At 41.1% G+C, this 15,140-nt stretch overlaps 1 protein-coding gene across 1 annotated transcript in view; it reads right to left on the reverse strand.

The window, feature by feature from the left end:
• LOC126210087 (nuclear factor related to kappa-B-binding protein) overlaps positions 1 to 15,140 on the reverse strand; it is a 211,228-nt gene that overhangs the window by 106,133 nt on the left and 89,955 nt on the right. The window contains exons 13-14 of the mRNA XM_049939213.1: positions 12,858 to 12,991; positions 4,345 to 4,563 (exon numbers count right to left, since the gene is read on the reverse strand). Coding sequence (XP_049795170.1) covers positions 4,345 to 4,563; positions 12,858 to 12,991 — 353 coding nt within the window. The remainder of the gene's footprint in view (positions 1 to 4,344; positions 4,564 to 12,857; positions 12,992 to 15,140) is intronic.

Here is a 15,140-nt window from a genome sequence, read left to right on the forward strand (position 1 = left end):
CATGATCAACTACGGCACATTCTATGACACGTCATCAACACTAAGGTCCAACTGCAAAAACCTAAAGTGAATAAAACCTGAACTTACTGATTCATTTCACTAACAACAGGACCTTACAGAATGCCCCTCTGATTTGATTTTCTTCCTAATTATATGAGTTGAAGCTCAGAGCTCGCACATCAGTTTCCTAGAGAAGTATGATGCAACAGTCAGAAACATTGTCATTAAAGGTTGGAAGCTTTCCGAGTGTTGTTAAGTATAAAATATTTCTGACTTACTAACACTGGAGTGAAGAACACAAACATCTCTTAATCGTAAATTCACCAGTTCAAATATCATTGGCAACGCATTTTTATTGATCTGCCATACTCTAGACTGTCTAAGATACATAATAGTTATAAATATGTAGGCCTCGAACTGTTTAATATGCTCCCTAAAATTGTACAAACAGTATCTAAAAGTAAATTTAAGACAACATTGGGTCAATGGCTCAAAGGTAAAGCATTTTACTAAGTTGATGAATTTAAAGATTGTAATATGGCAGATTTGCTGTTTTAACATAGAGAAAGGTACCTCTGCCTGTAGTAGGACCTAAATTTGTATCAATAGCTTAGGATAATGACATAGTGTTATCAACATGTATATGATAATGACATAGTGTCATCAACATAAATACTCCCTGCTTAATATAAATCTGTATAATGTTTTCCTTTTTATTGTAAAATTAATAATATATAAAATTCCAAAAGTGTGCTATTGTACTACACTAAATTTCACATGATTTATATATACATTGTTAAGAGAATATAACCATCTTTATACTGTAATTGAACTTATTGACGAAGCCCATTGTATAAGAAAATACTGAACGGTTAATAAAGATTCTTATTCTTACGATTTTATTTGAACTCAATATTTATAAATAAATGAAAATGTTAATGAACAAATATTTAATCATAATATTTTAATAAAAGTAATATCTTTTTAGTTTTAATTATTAGTCACCTGAAAATTCACGTATTCACAACAAATTAAAACATGATACAAAATGTGAAACAACAAATAAAAATTAAAATGTTATTTTATTTCTAGAGATCGTACAGTATTACTGATTTATATATTTCTTTTCATTTAACTAAAAGGCATTTCATATGTCTGTGTCAACTTTTAATTTATTTTCATATTACCAGTGATAAAAATAAAAATGTGTTACTTTCATTAAAAACTATGATTTAATGTTACTTAACTGATGTTTCATTTGATAATACACTCCTGGAAATGGAAAAAAGAATACATTGACACCGGTGTGTCAGACCCACCATACTTGCTCCGGAAACTGCGAGAGGGCTGTACAAGCAATGATCACACGCACGGCACAGCGGACACACCAGGAACCGCGGTGTTGGCCGTCGAATGGCGCTAGCTGCGCAGCATTTGTGCACCGCCGCCATCAGTGCCAGCCAGTTTGCCGTGGCATACGGAGCTCCGTCGCAGTCTTTAACACTGGTAGCATGCCGCGACAGCGTGGACGTGAACCGTATGTGCAGTTGACGGACTTTGAGCGAGGGCGTATAGTGGGCATGCGGGAGGCCGGGTGGACGTACCGCCGAATTGCTCAACACGTGGGGCGTGAGGTCTCCACAGTACATCGATGTTGTCGCCAGTGGTCGGCAGAAGGTGCACGTGCCCGTCGACCTGGGACCGGACCGCAGCGACGCACGGATGCACGCCAAGACCGTAGGATCCTACGCAGTGCCGTAGGGAACCGCACCGCCACTTCCCAGCAAATTAGGGACACTGTTGCTCCTGGGGTATCGGCGAGGACCATTCGCAACCGTCTCCATGAAGCTGGGCTACGGTCCCGCACACCGTTAGGCCGTCTTCCGCTCACGCCCCAACATCGTGCAGCCCGCCTCCAGTGGTGTCGCGACAGGCGTGAATGGAGGGACGAATGGAGACGTGTCGTCTTCAGCGATGAGAGTCGCTTCTGCCTTGATGCCAATGATGGTCGTATGCGTGTTTGGCGCCGTGCAGGTGAGCGCCACAATCAGGACTGCATACGACCGAGGCACACAGGGCCAACACCCGGCATCATGGTGTGGGGAGCGATCTCCTACACTGGCCGTACACCACTGGTGATCGTCGAGGGGACACTGAATAGTGCACGGTACATCCAAACCGTCATCGAACCCATCGTTCTACCATTCCTAGACCGGCAGGGGAACTTGCTGTTCCAACAGGACAATGCACGTCCGCATGTATCCCGTGCCACCCAACGTGCTCTAGAAGGTGTAAGTCAACTACCCTGGCCAGCAAGATCTCCGGATCTGTCCCCCATTGAGCATGTTTGGGACTGGATGAAGCGTCGTCGCACGCGGTCTGCACGTCCAGCACGAACGCTGGTCCAACTGAGGCGCCAGGTGGAAATGGCATGACAAGCCGTTCCACAGGACTACATCCAGCATCTCTACGATCGTCTCCATGGGAGAATAGCAGCCTGCATTGCTGCAAAAGGTGGATATACACTGTACTAGTGCCGACATTGTGCATGCTCCGTTGCCTGTGTCTATGTGCCTGTGGTTCTGTCAGTGTGATCATGTGATGTATCTGACCCCAGGAATGTGTCAATAAAGTTTCCCCTTCCTGGGACAATGAATTCACGGTATTCTTATTTCAATTTCCAGGAGTGTAAATACAAATTTAAATAAAAGTAAGGAAAAAAGCTGTTAAATACAAGATTCCATGTAAAACTCCCCCATCCTTAATTGTGATCCACAGCTTTAATTATCACTGTCAAATCCAGTTTTGGTTCAGGCATCTTTGCTAGCTCCACTTTGAAGTCATCTTTGCCTGTTCCAATTTCAAGTAAACTGCAGCTAGTATTTCCATCTCTACTTCCAATGCCCAACATTTATTTTCCCTTGAGGTGCATATTTGTATATTTATTTAAGCAGTCATTCATCTAACATTCCTTCAATATGTTTACACCGTTTCTTTCCACATTCCTCTATTTTCTGAAATAGGCTTTTAGCAGGCAGTTTGTATCTAATTTCACTATTCTTTATCCAATCTATGAGTATGTACCAAGCGAGTGATTTTAGAAGTCTTATTTGTGCTCTATGAATCCTCCTCTCTCGGCCGGCAGTTAGAGTCACTGTCTCTGACTCGTACATTAGAACTGGTACTGCCATCACATTATAAAATTTTAGTGTCATCTGTTCCCTAAATTATTTGAGGAGAGTGTGAATTATAGTACCTACCAACTGTTGAAGTTTTTGGAATTTGTATTTTCGATCACTGGATAAAATACACAATATAAGCTCCCTTGGTCTAGGAGATTATATGGGTTAATTAATGATTATTATGTTACAATCCTCTTGTTGTAGTTGACCGTGTATATTGAGACTTCGTTCACTGTTAAATGCAATGGTGTGGTACTAACTGATGGAGACACATTAAGAACTGGTAAAATTTAATTTATTTCCTTTTATCACACTGCACAAATATAAACACACTATTATTCAAACTGTGCGCCACTACTATTAAACATGAAGATAAATCCTTTGCTACGCAACCGCCTTTGGCTCACGCAGCCTACACCTTCCACAGCCTCTCAACAACTGCCTCTGCTTGCAACTCTCTGCGCCACTGGGCACTGTCGCCCTCCCAAGAACAACCACTTACAGATACTACACACCAGTACCCTCACAACAAGACCTCACAGGTTTTAGAAGTATTTATTTGTTCTAGCAGTTTATCAAAAAGTATTGTTTTTGCTCTTAAATGCTCCTTACTGTCAAATGTCACTGTCTTAGTTTGATCTTTAGATATTATCATATTACAATCACTGACTACCTTGTACAAAAATGAAATTGCTCTCTGTAATTCATCTTCCAAGACCATTATGAATATCTGATTATCTGCAAAAAGGAGGATATTTATAACTTTATTATTGAGTTTATAATGGTGCACAACTTTAATCTGTAAGTATTATTTGTATTTTTACTAGAATTCAAACACCCTTTTCATCTGAAAATTTCCTGTATACATGATGTGTGTACAACAGGTACTGCATAATGGTCTTTGATCGAAACTGGTCACACAATAAATAAACAACTTGAGTTGTTACACGATGTCATTTCCACAAGCACGTACTATTCACTCAGCTAGTAGGGACTATGTTAATTAACTAGAAATACTTTGTACTTAGCACTGGTCAGAAGTCTTCCAATATTCAAAGGAGGTTTTTTCGAGTTTGCTTTAGGAAATGATATCCAGTCATTGAACGTCAAATCCTGCACATATCAAGAAAATTGAAGGGGGCAACTCATAAGTCAGTGTTACCTGTATTGTTTGCTGGCCAGCCGACGTGGTCACCTGCAGGTTGTGGATGGCGGTGCCCGCATTACTACCGGCAACCCTGATCTGCTGGTGCACACTCGAGCGCCCACCACGTCCCCCCGCCACGGCGCCGACCACTGGCACGCCCTTCCCTGGCGCAGTAGTGACCACCACCTGCTGAGCTGCGCCACCCGCAGAGGACGCTGTCGTGGTCGACTGCAACTGAGATGAGCCGGTAGATGATTCGGATACAGAATGTACCTGTGAAACTGTGTTTGTCATCGAGTAGTTCAAATGGTGTGTTAAATTACAATTTTCTGTATTGAATAACTGCTCAAACACAATTAACTGAGAACAAAAGAAGAAACAACATCTCATAATTGTCGGTGATGCTGCTGTTGCTGTGGTCTCCAGCCCACAGGCTGATTCAGTGCAGCATGAGCTCTACCTATAGTTTGTTTTAAATGCCATTAACATGAGCACCCACTAATAACATAGAATCTCAAGTCCGTGGATGTAAAGGGTGTGCCTGATGTGTTGTGACAAACTATGAGGGGTTGTCTTGAGGAACACATCATTGACAGAAACCTGTGTCCGGATATATCATTCAATGATGCTGCAGAGCATTTAAGTTATAGGTGCCAGTGCCTGTCACTAGCCCACTCTGCTGCATCAAACGTTATTTTGTACACTGATGGACCGTAGGTGGAATGTCTCGCAATTTCATTTGTTATTCAGTGTTTGTGACCGATTGCCACGATCATCGGTGGGGATGACGAAGCGAGCTGCGGTGTCAATTGGTCTTGTCTCGTATGCGTGTGATGCTCTGTTGCCTCGGCTGATGATTTTTCAGACCAGGGTTTCCATCTGTAGCGTATTCTTCTCCTGGAACTGCCCTAAAATCTCCATTGTTTATTGGTATATAGGAGAAAAATAAACTTTGTATGCAAACTGTGGCCCAAAAGCGTCACACACCAAGGTAACAGAGCATCGCATTCATGTGAGACAAGGCCTGTATATGCAGCAGCTAGCTCCACCTTCTCCACTGGTGACTGTGGCTGTCCGTCACAATCACTGAATAACAAACAACATTGTGAGACATTCCACCTGTGGTCCATCAGTGTACAAAGTCATGTTTGCTGCTGAATGGATGGCCTAGTGACAGGTGCCGGTGTCTATAACTATGGAACTCTAGCATCATTGGATGATGTTTCCGAAGGTGGGTTCCTGTCCTGAATTTGTTCCTCAAGACACCCTCTACAACCCCTTGAAGATTATCACAACATTTCTGCAACACCCTGCATATTTGACGTGATCTTAACTTCATAAAAACAATGGCTTTGAGTAAAATCAAACAATGAAAAGTCCGGGATGGAATAACAATAAATGGCCAAGGGAGTGTGAGTTGCACTTGTGTGAATGTGTGTATTTTCTATTTCTGAAGGACTTTTTTGCCCAAAAGCTTAAAATATTTAGACCTAGGTACAAACAATGGAACATGATCTTGAAAACATGCACATCTGTGGCTGTCGAACCACCTGCTAGCTGCACTTGTCGACTGTCAGCACACCTGCCAAGGTGCTCTCCTCCAGCTGAGTCTGCCAGCTTATTCCAATGGCTTGTGACATCAATCTCCTGGTGCCAAACAATCCCTGTGCTAGAATCAGGACATCTTATGAATCAAATTAAGTTTCACATAATTTTAAGTTATACTGATAATTCAGCACATCTGAGCAACATTCAGAAGTCCCCTCAAACTTCTGGTTCTATTTGCATGGAACTTGTGTTTATAACATATTGAGTGAAACATGTTGAAAGGGGGGTGGAAGTGCTAAGAACATACAAAAACAACAATCACTAGAAAAAGTAAAAATAGAAATAAAACAGAATGTTGTTATCATCGCATTTATCAAATGATTCTGTTTAGCCAGAGAAATATGAAACTGGAATCAGATTTTGCCCAGCGAAATTATTACAAGAGTTATCCCTGTATTTTTATTAATGCTTTAATAAATTAACAGTAATTGAAACATTGTGTTTTAAGTAAAAGTAATGATAAGAATTGAGGTACGTTGACCTTGTGCTTTGACTGAAATACACCCATTGCTTGAAAGGGCTTTTCAAAAAGATTCTGACTTCCTAAACATGTAAGCAAAGTTAGGTATAATTCTAACACAGAAAGTAAATACCAGAAGCTGAACCACACAAATACTGCTGATAAAGAAGATATAAGTATAGAGACTAATACATAAAGGGGCAGATAATTTGAAGCAATCTTATGTTGTAGTGAATATCTCTGCTATGTTACATCAAAACCAACTTTTATTATATAGATGTTTAGGTTATTGTTTTCCAAAGAATTTTTAATCTTAAGTAATAGATTTGGAATAGATCACATGGTCGCAGATGACCTCTGCTTTGTGAAAAGAGCTGCAAGTTCAACAGGATTACACTGAGGTGTCAAGAGTCATGGGATACCTTCTAATATCACTTTGGACCTCCTTTTGCCTGGTGTAGTGGAGCAACTTAACGTGGCACGGACTCAACAAGTTGTTGGAAGTCCCCTGCAGAAATACTGAACCATGTTGCCATTACAGCCATCCATAATTGCGAAAGTGTAGCGAACGCACGATTTTGTGCACAAACTGACATTTAAGGGACATAAATGCTTGATGGGATACATGTCAGGCAATCTGAGTGGCCGAACCATTCACTCATACTGCCCAGACCGTTCTTCCAGCCAATCGTGAACAATTGTGGATGGTGACACGGCACACTGTCATCCATAAAAACTACATCATTGTTTGGGAACATGAAATCTGCGAGTGGCTGCAATCGTCTCCAAGTAGCCACACATAACTATTTCCAGTCAGTGATCAGTTCCATTGGACCAGATGACCCAGTCTACTCCATGTGAACAAAGTCCACAGTGTTATATAACCACCAGCTCGCACAGAGCCTCGTTGACAACTTCAGTCCGTGGCTTCATGGGTCTGCACCACACTCAAACCCTACCATCAGCTCTTGCCAAATGAAATTAAGACTCAACTGACCAAGCCTCAGTTTTCCAGTTGTCTAGAGGCAACAGATATGGTTGCAATCCCAGGAGAGACACTGCAGGCGATATCGAGCTGTTAGCAGAGGCACTAATATCGGTCATCTGCTACCTTAGCCCAATAACACCAAATTTCCCCACAATGTCCAATTTCACCACAATGTCCTAACTGGTATGCTTGTTGTACATCCCACACTGATTTCTGTGATTATTTCACGCAGTGTTGCACGCCTGTTAGCACTGACAACATTAAGCAAATGCTGCTGCTCTTGGTTGTAAATAACTGGGTTCTCCTTGGTGAGAGGTAATACCTGAAATTTTGTATTCTCAGCATACTCTAGACACTATGGACCTCAGAATATTGAATTTCCAAATGATTTCTGAAATGGAATGTCCCATGTATTTAGCTCCAACTACCATTCAAGGTTCCAAGTCTGTTAGTTCCCATCGTGCAACCATGTTCAAGTTGGAAACTGTTTCACATGAATCACCTCAGTAAAAATGACAGTTCTGCCAATGCACTGCCCTTTTATATGTTGTGTATGTGATACTACCACCATCTGGATATGTGCATATAGCTTTCCCATGACTTTTGTCATTTCAGTATATATCACAAGCCCATGCTAGTCTATCCTGTGCAAGCTCCTTCATCTCTGCATGGCTATGATCATTTGAGCCTGCTTTCTGCAGTCAAGACTTGGTCTCTCTTTACAGCTTTTACCTCCCACACTTCCCTCCAATCCCAAAATGACAACTCCTTGATGCCTTTGGATGTGTGCTTTCACTCCTTCCCTCCATTTAGTCAAGTTGTGCCATAAGGTCCCGGTCCCCCCACCCCCTCGTCCCTCAATTCGATTTGCTTGCTTAATACACCGATCTTCTCTTTGGCATTCTCATGCAGTACCACATTTCAAAAAGGTTAATTCTCTTCTTACCTCAATTGTTTATTGTCCACATTTCACTTCCATATATGGCTACATTCACATCATTTAATACCATGTAACTCTGCTCCTGGACTTAATAACTGTCTGGGTTCTGTTGGGAATTGGGTCTACAATATTGTGAACATACATTGCATTGAGGTTAAGCCACTCACTAAGGAAATTATAGCACAGTTCTAACAAATTGCAGAGATACTGGTGTCAGCATTTTATCCACTGTTCCAACATGTACCACAGATTTTGTATGGGGTTCAAGTCAGGTGACTTTGCAAGCCAATCAAGAAGCAATCGGGTGGGAATGTTCAGAAAACCAGTCACGTATTCTTCCAGCCCGACAAATGTTGCTGTTGTCATCTTGTCGTCGTGGCCTCTTCTGAGGTGACCGCCTCCAAATCTCGATTGCAAGCAGTACCCATCACAGTGTTCTCTTGTCAAAGCACAACTAAAGCCGGAGCACGAGTTGTGCACAAATAGCTCAGTTGCTAAGAGCACGGCCTTGTAAGGCAGAGTTATGGCAGTGAGCAGCAGTGTGAAACATGGTTATAATGTTCCAGGAAGCTGGCCATTTTGTTGTGACTCGCTGATCTTTCAAAGTGCTACCGCACAGTTACGCGGGTCCTCTACATGCGGCGCTGTCTGCCAGCCATGCAGCAGCAGCGCCACTTAAGCGGTCAGCCAACCAGCAGCCGCTAGACTCGGACTCAGTTATGATTTGACTGTTAAAGTGACACATGTCTTACTCTGTTTACTTAATCTGTGACTTTCATGTATTGCGTCATCCTTGAAATATATTTGTTCAACTTGAAGTTATAACACATTTACTTAGCTCGCACTTACCACCAATCTCTTACCTGGCACAAAGTTCCGAGCAAATGGAAGAAAGTGCAGGTGACTCCCATATATAAGAATGGTAAGAGAACAGATGCAGAAAATTACAGATAATATCCTTAACATCACTTTGCTGCAGAATTCTTGAGCATATTCTAAGTTAGAACATAATAAATTTTCTTGAGACAGAAAAGCTTCTGTCCACAAATCATCACTGATTTTGAAAGGATTGCTCATTCGAAAATCAGCTTGCCCTTTTCTCACACGATATCCTGCAAACTGTGGATGGAGGGCAACAGGCAGATTCCGTATTCCTAGATTTCTGAGAAGTGTTAGATACGGTGCCCCACTGCAGGCTGTTAATGGTCCAATTGTACGGAACAGGTTCCACATATGTTAGTGGCTCAAAGGCTTCTTAGGTAATATATATATATATATATATATATATATATATATATATATATATATATATATATATATATATATATATAAAGAAAGATGATGAGACTTACCAAACAAAAGCGCTGGCAGGTCGATAGACACACAAACAAACACAAATATACACACAAAATTCAAGCTTTCGCAACAAACTGTTGCCTCATCAGGAAAGAGGGAAGGAGAGGGAAAGACGAAAGGATGTGGGTTTTAAGGGAGAGGGTAAGGAGTCATTCCAATCCCGGGAGCGGAAAGACTTACCTTAGGGGGAAAAAAGGACAGGTATACACTCGCACACACACACATATCCATCCACACATACAGACACAAGCAGACATATTTAAATATGTCTGCTTGTGTCTGTATGTGTGGATGGATATGTGTGTGTGTGCGAGTGTATACCTGTCCTTTTTTCCCCCTAAGGTAAGTCTTTCCGCTCCCGGGATTGGAATGACTCCTTACCCTCTCCCTTAAAACCCACATCCTTTCGTCTTTCCCTCTCCTTCCCTCTTTCCTGATGAGGCAACAGTTTGTTGCGAAAGCTTGAATTTTGTGTGTATATTTGTGTTTGTTTGTGTGTCTATCGACCTGCCAGCGCTTTTGTTTGGTAAGTCTCATCATCTTTCTTTTTAGATATATTTTTCCCACGTGGAATGTTTCCCTCTGTTATATATATATATATATATATATATATATATATATATATATATATAAAAAGAAAGATGATGAGACTTACCAAACAAAAGCGCTGGCAGGTCGATAGACACACAAACAAACACAAATATACACACAAAATTCAAGCTTTCGCAACAAACTGTTGCCTCATCAGGAAAGAGGGAAGGAGAGGGAAAGACGAAAGGATGTGGGTTTTAAGGGAGAGGGTAAGGAGTCATTCCAATCCCGGGAGCGGAAAGACTTACCTTAGGGGGAAAAAAGGACAGGTATACACTCGCACACACACACATATCCATCCACACATACAGACACAAGCAGACATATTTAAATATGTCTGCTTGTGTCTGTATGTGTGGATGGATATGTGTGTGTGTGCGAGTGTATACCTGTCCTTTTTTCCCCCTAAGGTAAGTCTTTCCGCTCCCGGGATTGGAATGACTCCTTACCCTCTCCCTTAAAACCCACATCCTTTCGTCTTTCCCTCTCCTTCCCTCTTTCCTGATGAGGCAACAGTTTGTTGCGAAAGCTTGAATTTTGTGTGTATATTTGTGTTTGTTTGTGTGTCTATCGACCTGCCAGCGCTTTTGTTTGGTAAGTCTCATCATCTTTCTTTTTAGATATATTTTTCCCACGTGGAATGTTTCCCTCTGTTATATATATATATATATATATATATATATATATATATATATATATATATATATATATATATATATAAAAAGAAAGATGATGAGACTTACCAAACAAAAGCGCTGGCAGGTCGATAGACACACAAACAAACACAAATATACACACAAAATTCAAGCTTTCGCAACAAACTGTTGCCTCATCAGGAAAGAGGGAAGGAGAGGGAAAGACGAAAGGATGTGGGTTTTAAGGGAGAGGGTAAGGAGTCATTCCAATCCCGGGAGCGGAAAGACTTACCTTAGGGGGAAAAAAGGACAGGTATACAATCGCACACACACACATATCCATCCACACATACAGACACAAGCAGACATATTTAAAGACAAAGAGTTTGGGCAGAGATGTCAGTCGAGGTGGAAGAGTAGAGGCAAAGAAGTTGTTGAGAGACAGGTGAGGTATGAGTGGCGGCAACTGGAAATTAGCGGAGATTGAGGCCTGGCGGATAACGAGAAGAGAGGATATACTGAAGGGCAAGTTCCCATCTCCGGAGTTCGGATAGGTTGGTGTTGGTGGGAAGTATCCAGATAACCCGGACGGTGTAACACTGTGCCAAGATGTGCTGGCTGTGCACCAAGGCATGTTTAGCCACAGGGTGATCCTCATTACCAACAAACACTGTCTGCCTGTGTCCATTCATGCGAATGGACAGTTTGTTGCTGGTCATTCCCACATAGAATGCATCACAGTGTAGGCAGGTCAGTTGGTAAATCACGTGGGTGCTTTCACACGTGGCTCTGCCTTTGATCGTGTACACCTTCCGGGTTACAGGACTGGAGTAGGTGGTGGTGGGAGGGTGCATGGGACAGGTTTTGCACCGGGGGCAGTTACAAGGATAGGAGCCAGAGGGTCAGCGCTTTTGTTTGGTAAGTCTCATCATCTTTCTTTTTAGATATATTTTTTCCACGTGGAATGTTTCCCTCTGTTATATATATATATATATATATATATATATATATATATATATATATATATATATATATATATGATGGACTGGGTGAGCAGCAAGCTGATGTTGTTAGTTAATTATGTTTTGCTGTACAGAAGGGTACCATTGTTGCGTGACTGTAGGAGGGTACAAGACAACCTGCGCAAAATTTCTAGTTGGTGTGATGAATGTCCACTAGCTAAAATGTAGAGAAATGTAAGTTAATGCAAATGAATAGGAAAAACAAACCCATAGTGTTACAGTGTTAGCGGTGTGCTGCTTGAAACAGTCACAGCGATTAAATATCTAGGCGTAACGTTGCAAAGTGATTGGACCTGGAAAGAGCACAAAAGGGTGGTAGTAGAGAAGACAAATGGTCAGTTTAGGTTTACTGCAAGAATTTTAGGAAAGAGTAGCTAATCTGTAAAGTAGACCACTAATAAACCACAAGTGCGGCCCATTCTTGAGTAATGCTCGAGTGTTTGGAAACCCCACCGGGCCAGGTTAAGGGACGACATCTTCGATCAACATCAGCGTATGATGGAAATGCTCTGTGAACTGAAATGGGAATCTCTGGAGTGAGAGAGACATTCCTTTTGTGAAACACTAATGAGAACATTTAGGGAACAATTCTACTGCCGCCAACACACATTTAGTGTAAGGAGCTCGAAGACGAGACAAGGGAAATGAGTGTTCATGCAGACAACACACACATGTGGTTGTTTTCTTTCACTCCGTTTGCAAGCAAGATAGGAAAGTTAGTGGTACAAGGTACCCTCCACCACAGTAGCTTGTGGAGTATGTATGTCGACGTAGGGAACAACACACACACTACACTGCAGAGTAAAATATTCATTCTAGGGACACTCATTCACTGCCTGGACTCGAAGCTTTCATCTTATCCTCAAATTTAGTAAAAGTAATCCATGGGTCATTTGTAGTAAGGAGCTCACAACTGCCAGAGACTCACCTGCTCTCCAGAAGTGATGCTGGCCAGCACACCCCCTTGCTGAGATTCTTGCCTCGGGCGCCGTCCACTGGGCTTACGTGGTCCGAGGGGCTTCTTAGCCTTCGTCACACCTTGTTGTTGCTGGTGGAGTCTCTCTGCAAAAGAAATATTATCTCAAATGATCTGCCTTCTCCTTACAGGTAGATTAACTCAAATTACAATTGACAATTCCCTATGAAGAAAACCTCTGAGTCTGTAGCAGACACAAGGAAATGATCTATTGACATATAACTATCTGGGATTCTGGAAATATTGTTCTTGTCAAACACAACTGACTCTTCATTTGGATGAAGTACTGAGTGCTGCCAGTAGAAAATCTCAAGTTGCTTCCATATTTTTATATTTCTAGGAGGCTTCTGAACCGTACCTCATAAGTGGATTCTAATTAAATTACGTGCCTAGGGAGTAAAGACTCAGTTGTGTGGCTAGTCATGATTTCCAATCAGAAAGGTCACAGTTTATAGTAACTGACAGGAAGTCATGTAGCAAAACTAAAGTGATGCCTAAGTTTGACAAGGAAGTGTTATAGGCCCTCTGCTATTCTTAATCTAGATGTTGATGAGCAGCACTCAAATGTTTTCAGGTGAAGCCACTGTTCACTACAACTAGTAAAATCATCAGAAGGCCAAAATGATTATGATTTAGAAAATATATCTGCATGGTGCAAAAAGTGGCAATTAGCCCTTAAAAAAAAAAAAAAAGTATGAGGTCCTCCACACTAGTTGATACAACAAAATACCTAGAGATTACAGCTACAAACGACTTAAATTGGAACTACCACATAGAAAATATTGTGGGAAAGGCTGTGTTTTATTTACAGATTTAGAAGATGCAACAAATCTACGAGGGCACACTGGAAGCTAAGGCCTTCAAATTTTTTACATAAACACTCAAAGATTTTTAAATAAAATGAAGATTATACATACTACATCTTTATTCTTCATGTCTTCATATTTGCAGGCCTCTGCTACTAGTGGTCTCAAAGTGTAGCTTGCAACATGATGGTGAATAATGTGACTATGTCGGTGTATGAGAAACATCCTGCTGTAATCAAGTTTCTAATTTGAAGAGTTTGTCCACATATGGCACACCCTCTCCTTCAGCACGATAATCCCAGACAACACATGAGCATTGCAACATCTGCAACAATTCGCTACAATACATTCACTATTATCGATCTTCCTCCATACAGTCCTGACTTGGCCCCATCCGATTATCTTCTGCTCTCAAAAGTTAAAGACCACTCACAAGGATTTCACTTTGATAGTGATGAAGCAATGCAGGCAGAGGTGAGGTTGTGGCTCTCTCTAAAAGGCCAAGCTTCTACAGTGATGGTATCAACAAACTGGTCTCTTGTTGGAAAAAACCCATTTGTCGCTAGGGTGACTACGTTGAGAAATAAATATGTAGCTACGAAGATTAAAGATGCAGAATCTTAACAACATTTGTTTGATTTAAAAAGCTATACAAAGTTTTCATAGAAAAAATTTGGAGGCATTACCTTCCAGCACGCCCTCATACTAAAGACACTGCCTGTACTACACTTGTCCATCCTTTTCTGAAGTACTGCCACATGACACGGAATCCTTACCATATAGGATTGGCGAAGAACACAGAAAAAGTTTAGTGAGAAGGAATTAATTTTGTAGTATCATAAAAAAAGAAGAGGAGGGTCATGATATGATACATGAGTTGTGTGGTAATCATTAAGACAAAGACGTTTCCCACTGTGGCAAGATTGTTTCAAAAATTATGTGACAATATTTTGTTGACTCCTACCTACTCAGAGAGAACTGATCAACATAATAAAATAAGAGAAATCAGAGACTGGATGGAAAGATTCAGGTATTCATTTTTCCTCACATGCTATTCTAGAATGGAATGTTCGAGATATAATATGCATGTGCTTCCATGCCTCTGCTAGACACTTAAGTGTAAAATGTAGAACGGTCATGTAAATGTAGATACAGATATGAAACAAGAGTGAAAAATAATATAAAATAAACAGCCCCTTCCTTCCACTTAATGGGAAAATCTAGATCTAACATGCAGCTTTAAAGCTTGTTTTACACTTTTCCCAGTGTAGCGATGCAAGGGGTACCAAATTTGTTATAAAAGTCACTAAATTACTCAACGGATAGTTTTTTTCAGTACAGGTATTTCACTCATTCAAAGCAAGTATCGATTCATGACATCATCATCTAGACACAAGTTGACTGTAACCTGAATTCGTTTTAGCAAACT

The sequence above is a fragment of the Schistocerca nitens genome, chromosome 10 (genome assembly GCF_023898315.1).
Source record: "Schistocerca nitens isolate TAMUIC-IGC-003100 chromosome 10, iqSchNite1.1, whole genome shotgun sequence".
In the NCBI taxonomy this organism is placed as follows: Eukaryota; Metazoa; Arthropoda; class Insecta; order Orthoptera; family Acrididae; genus Schistocerca; species Schistocerca nitens.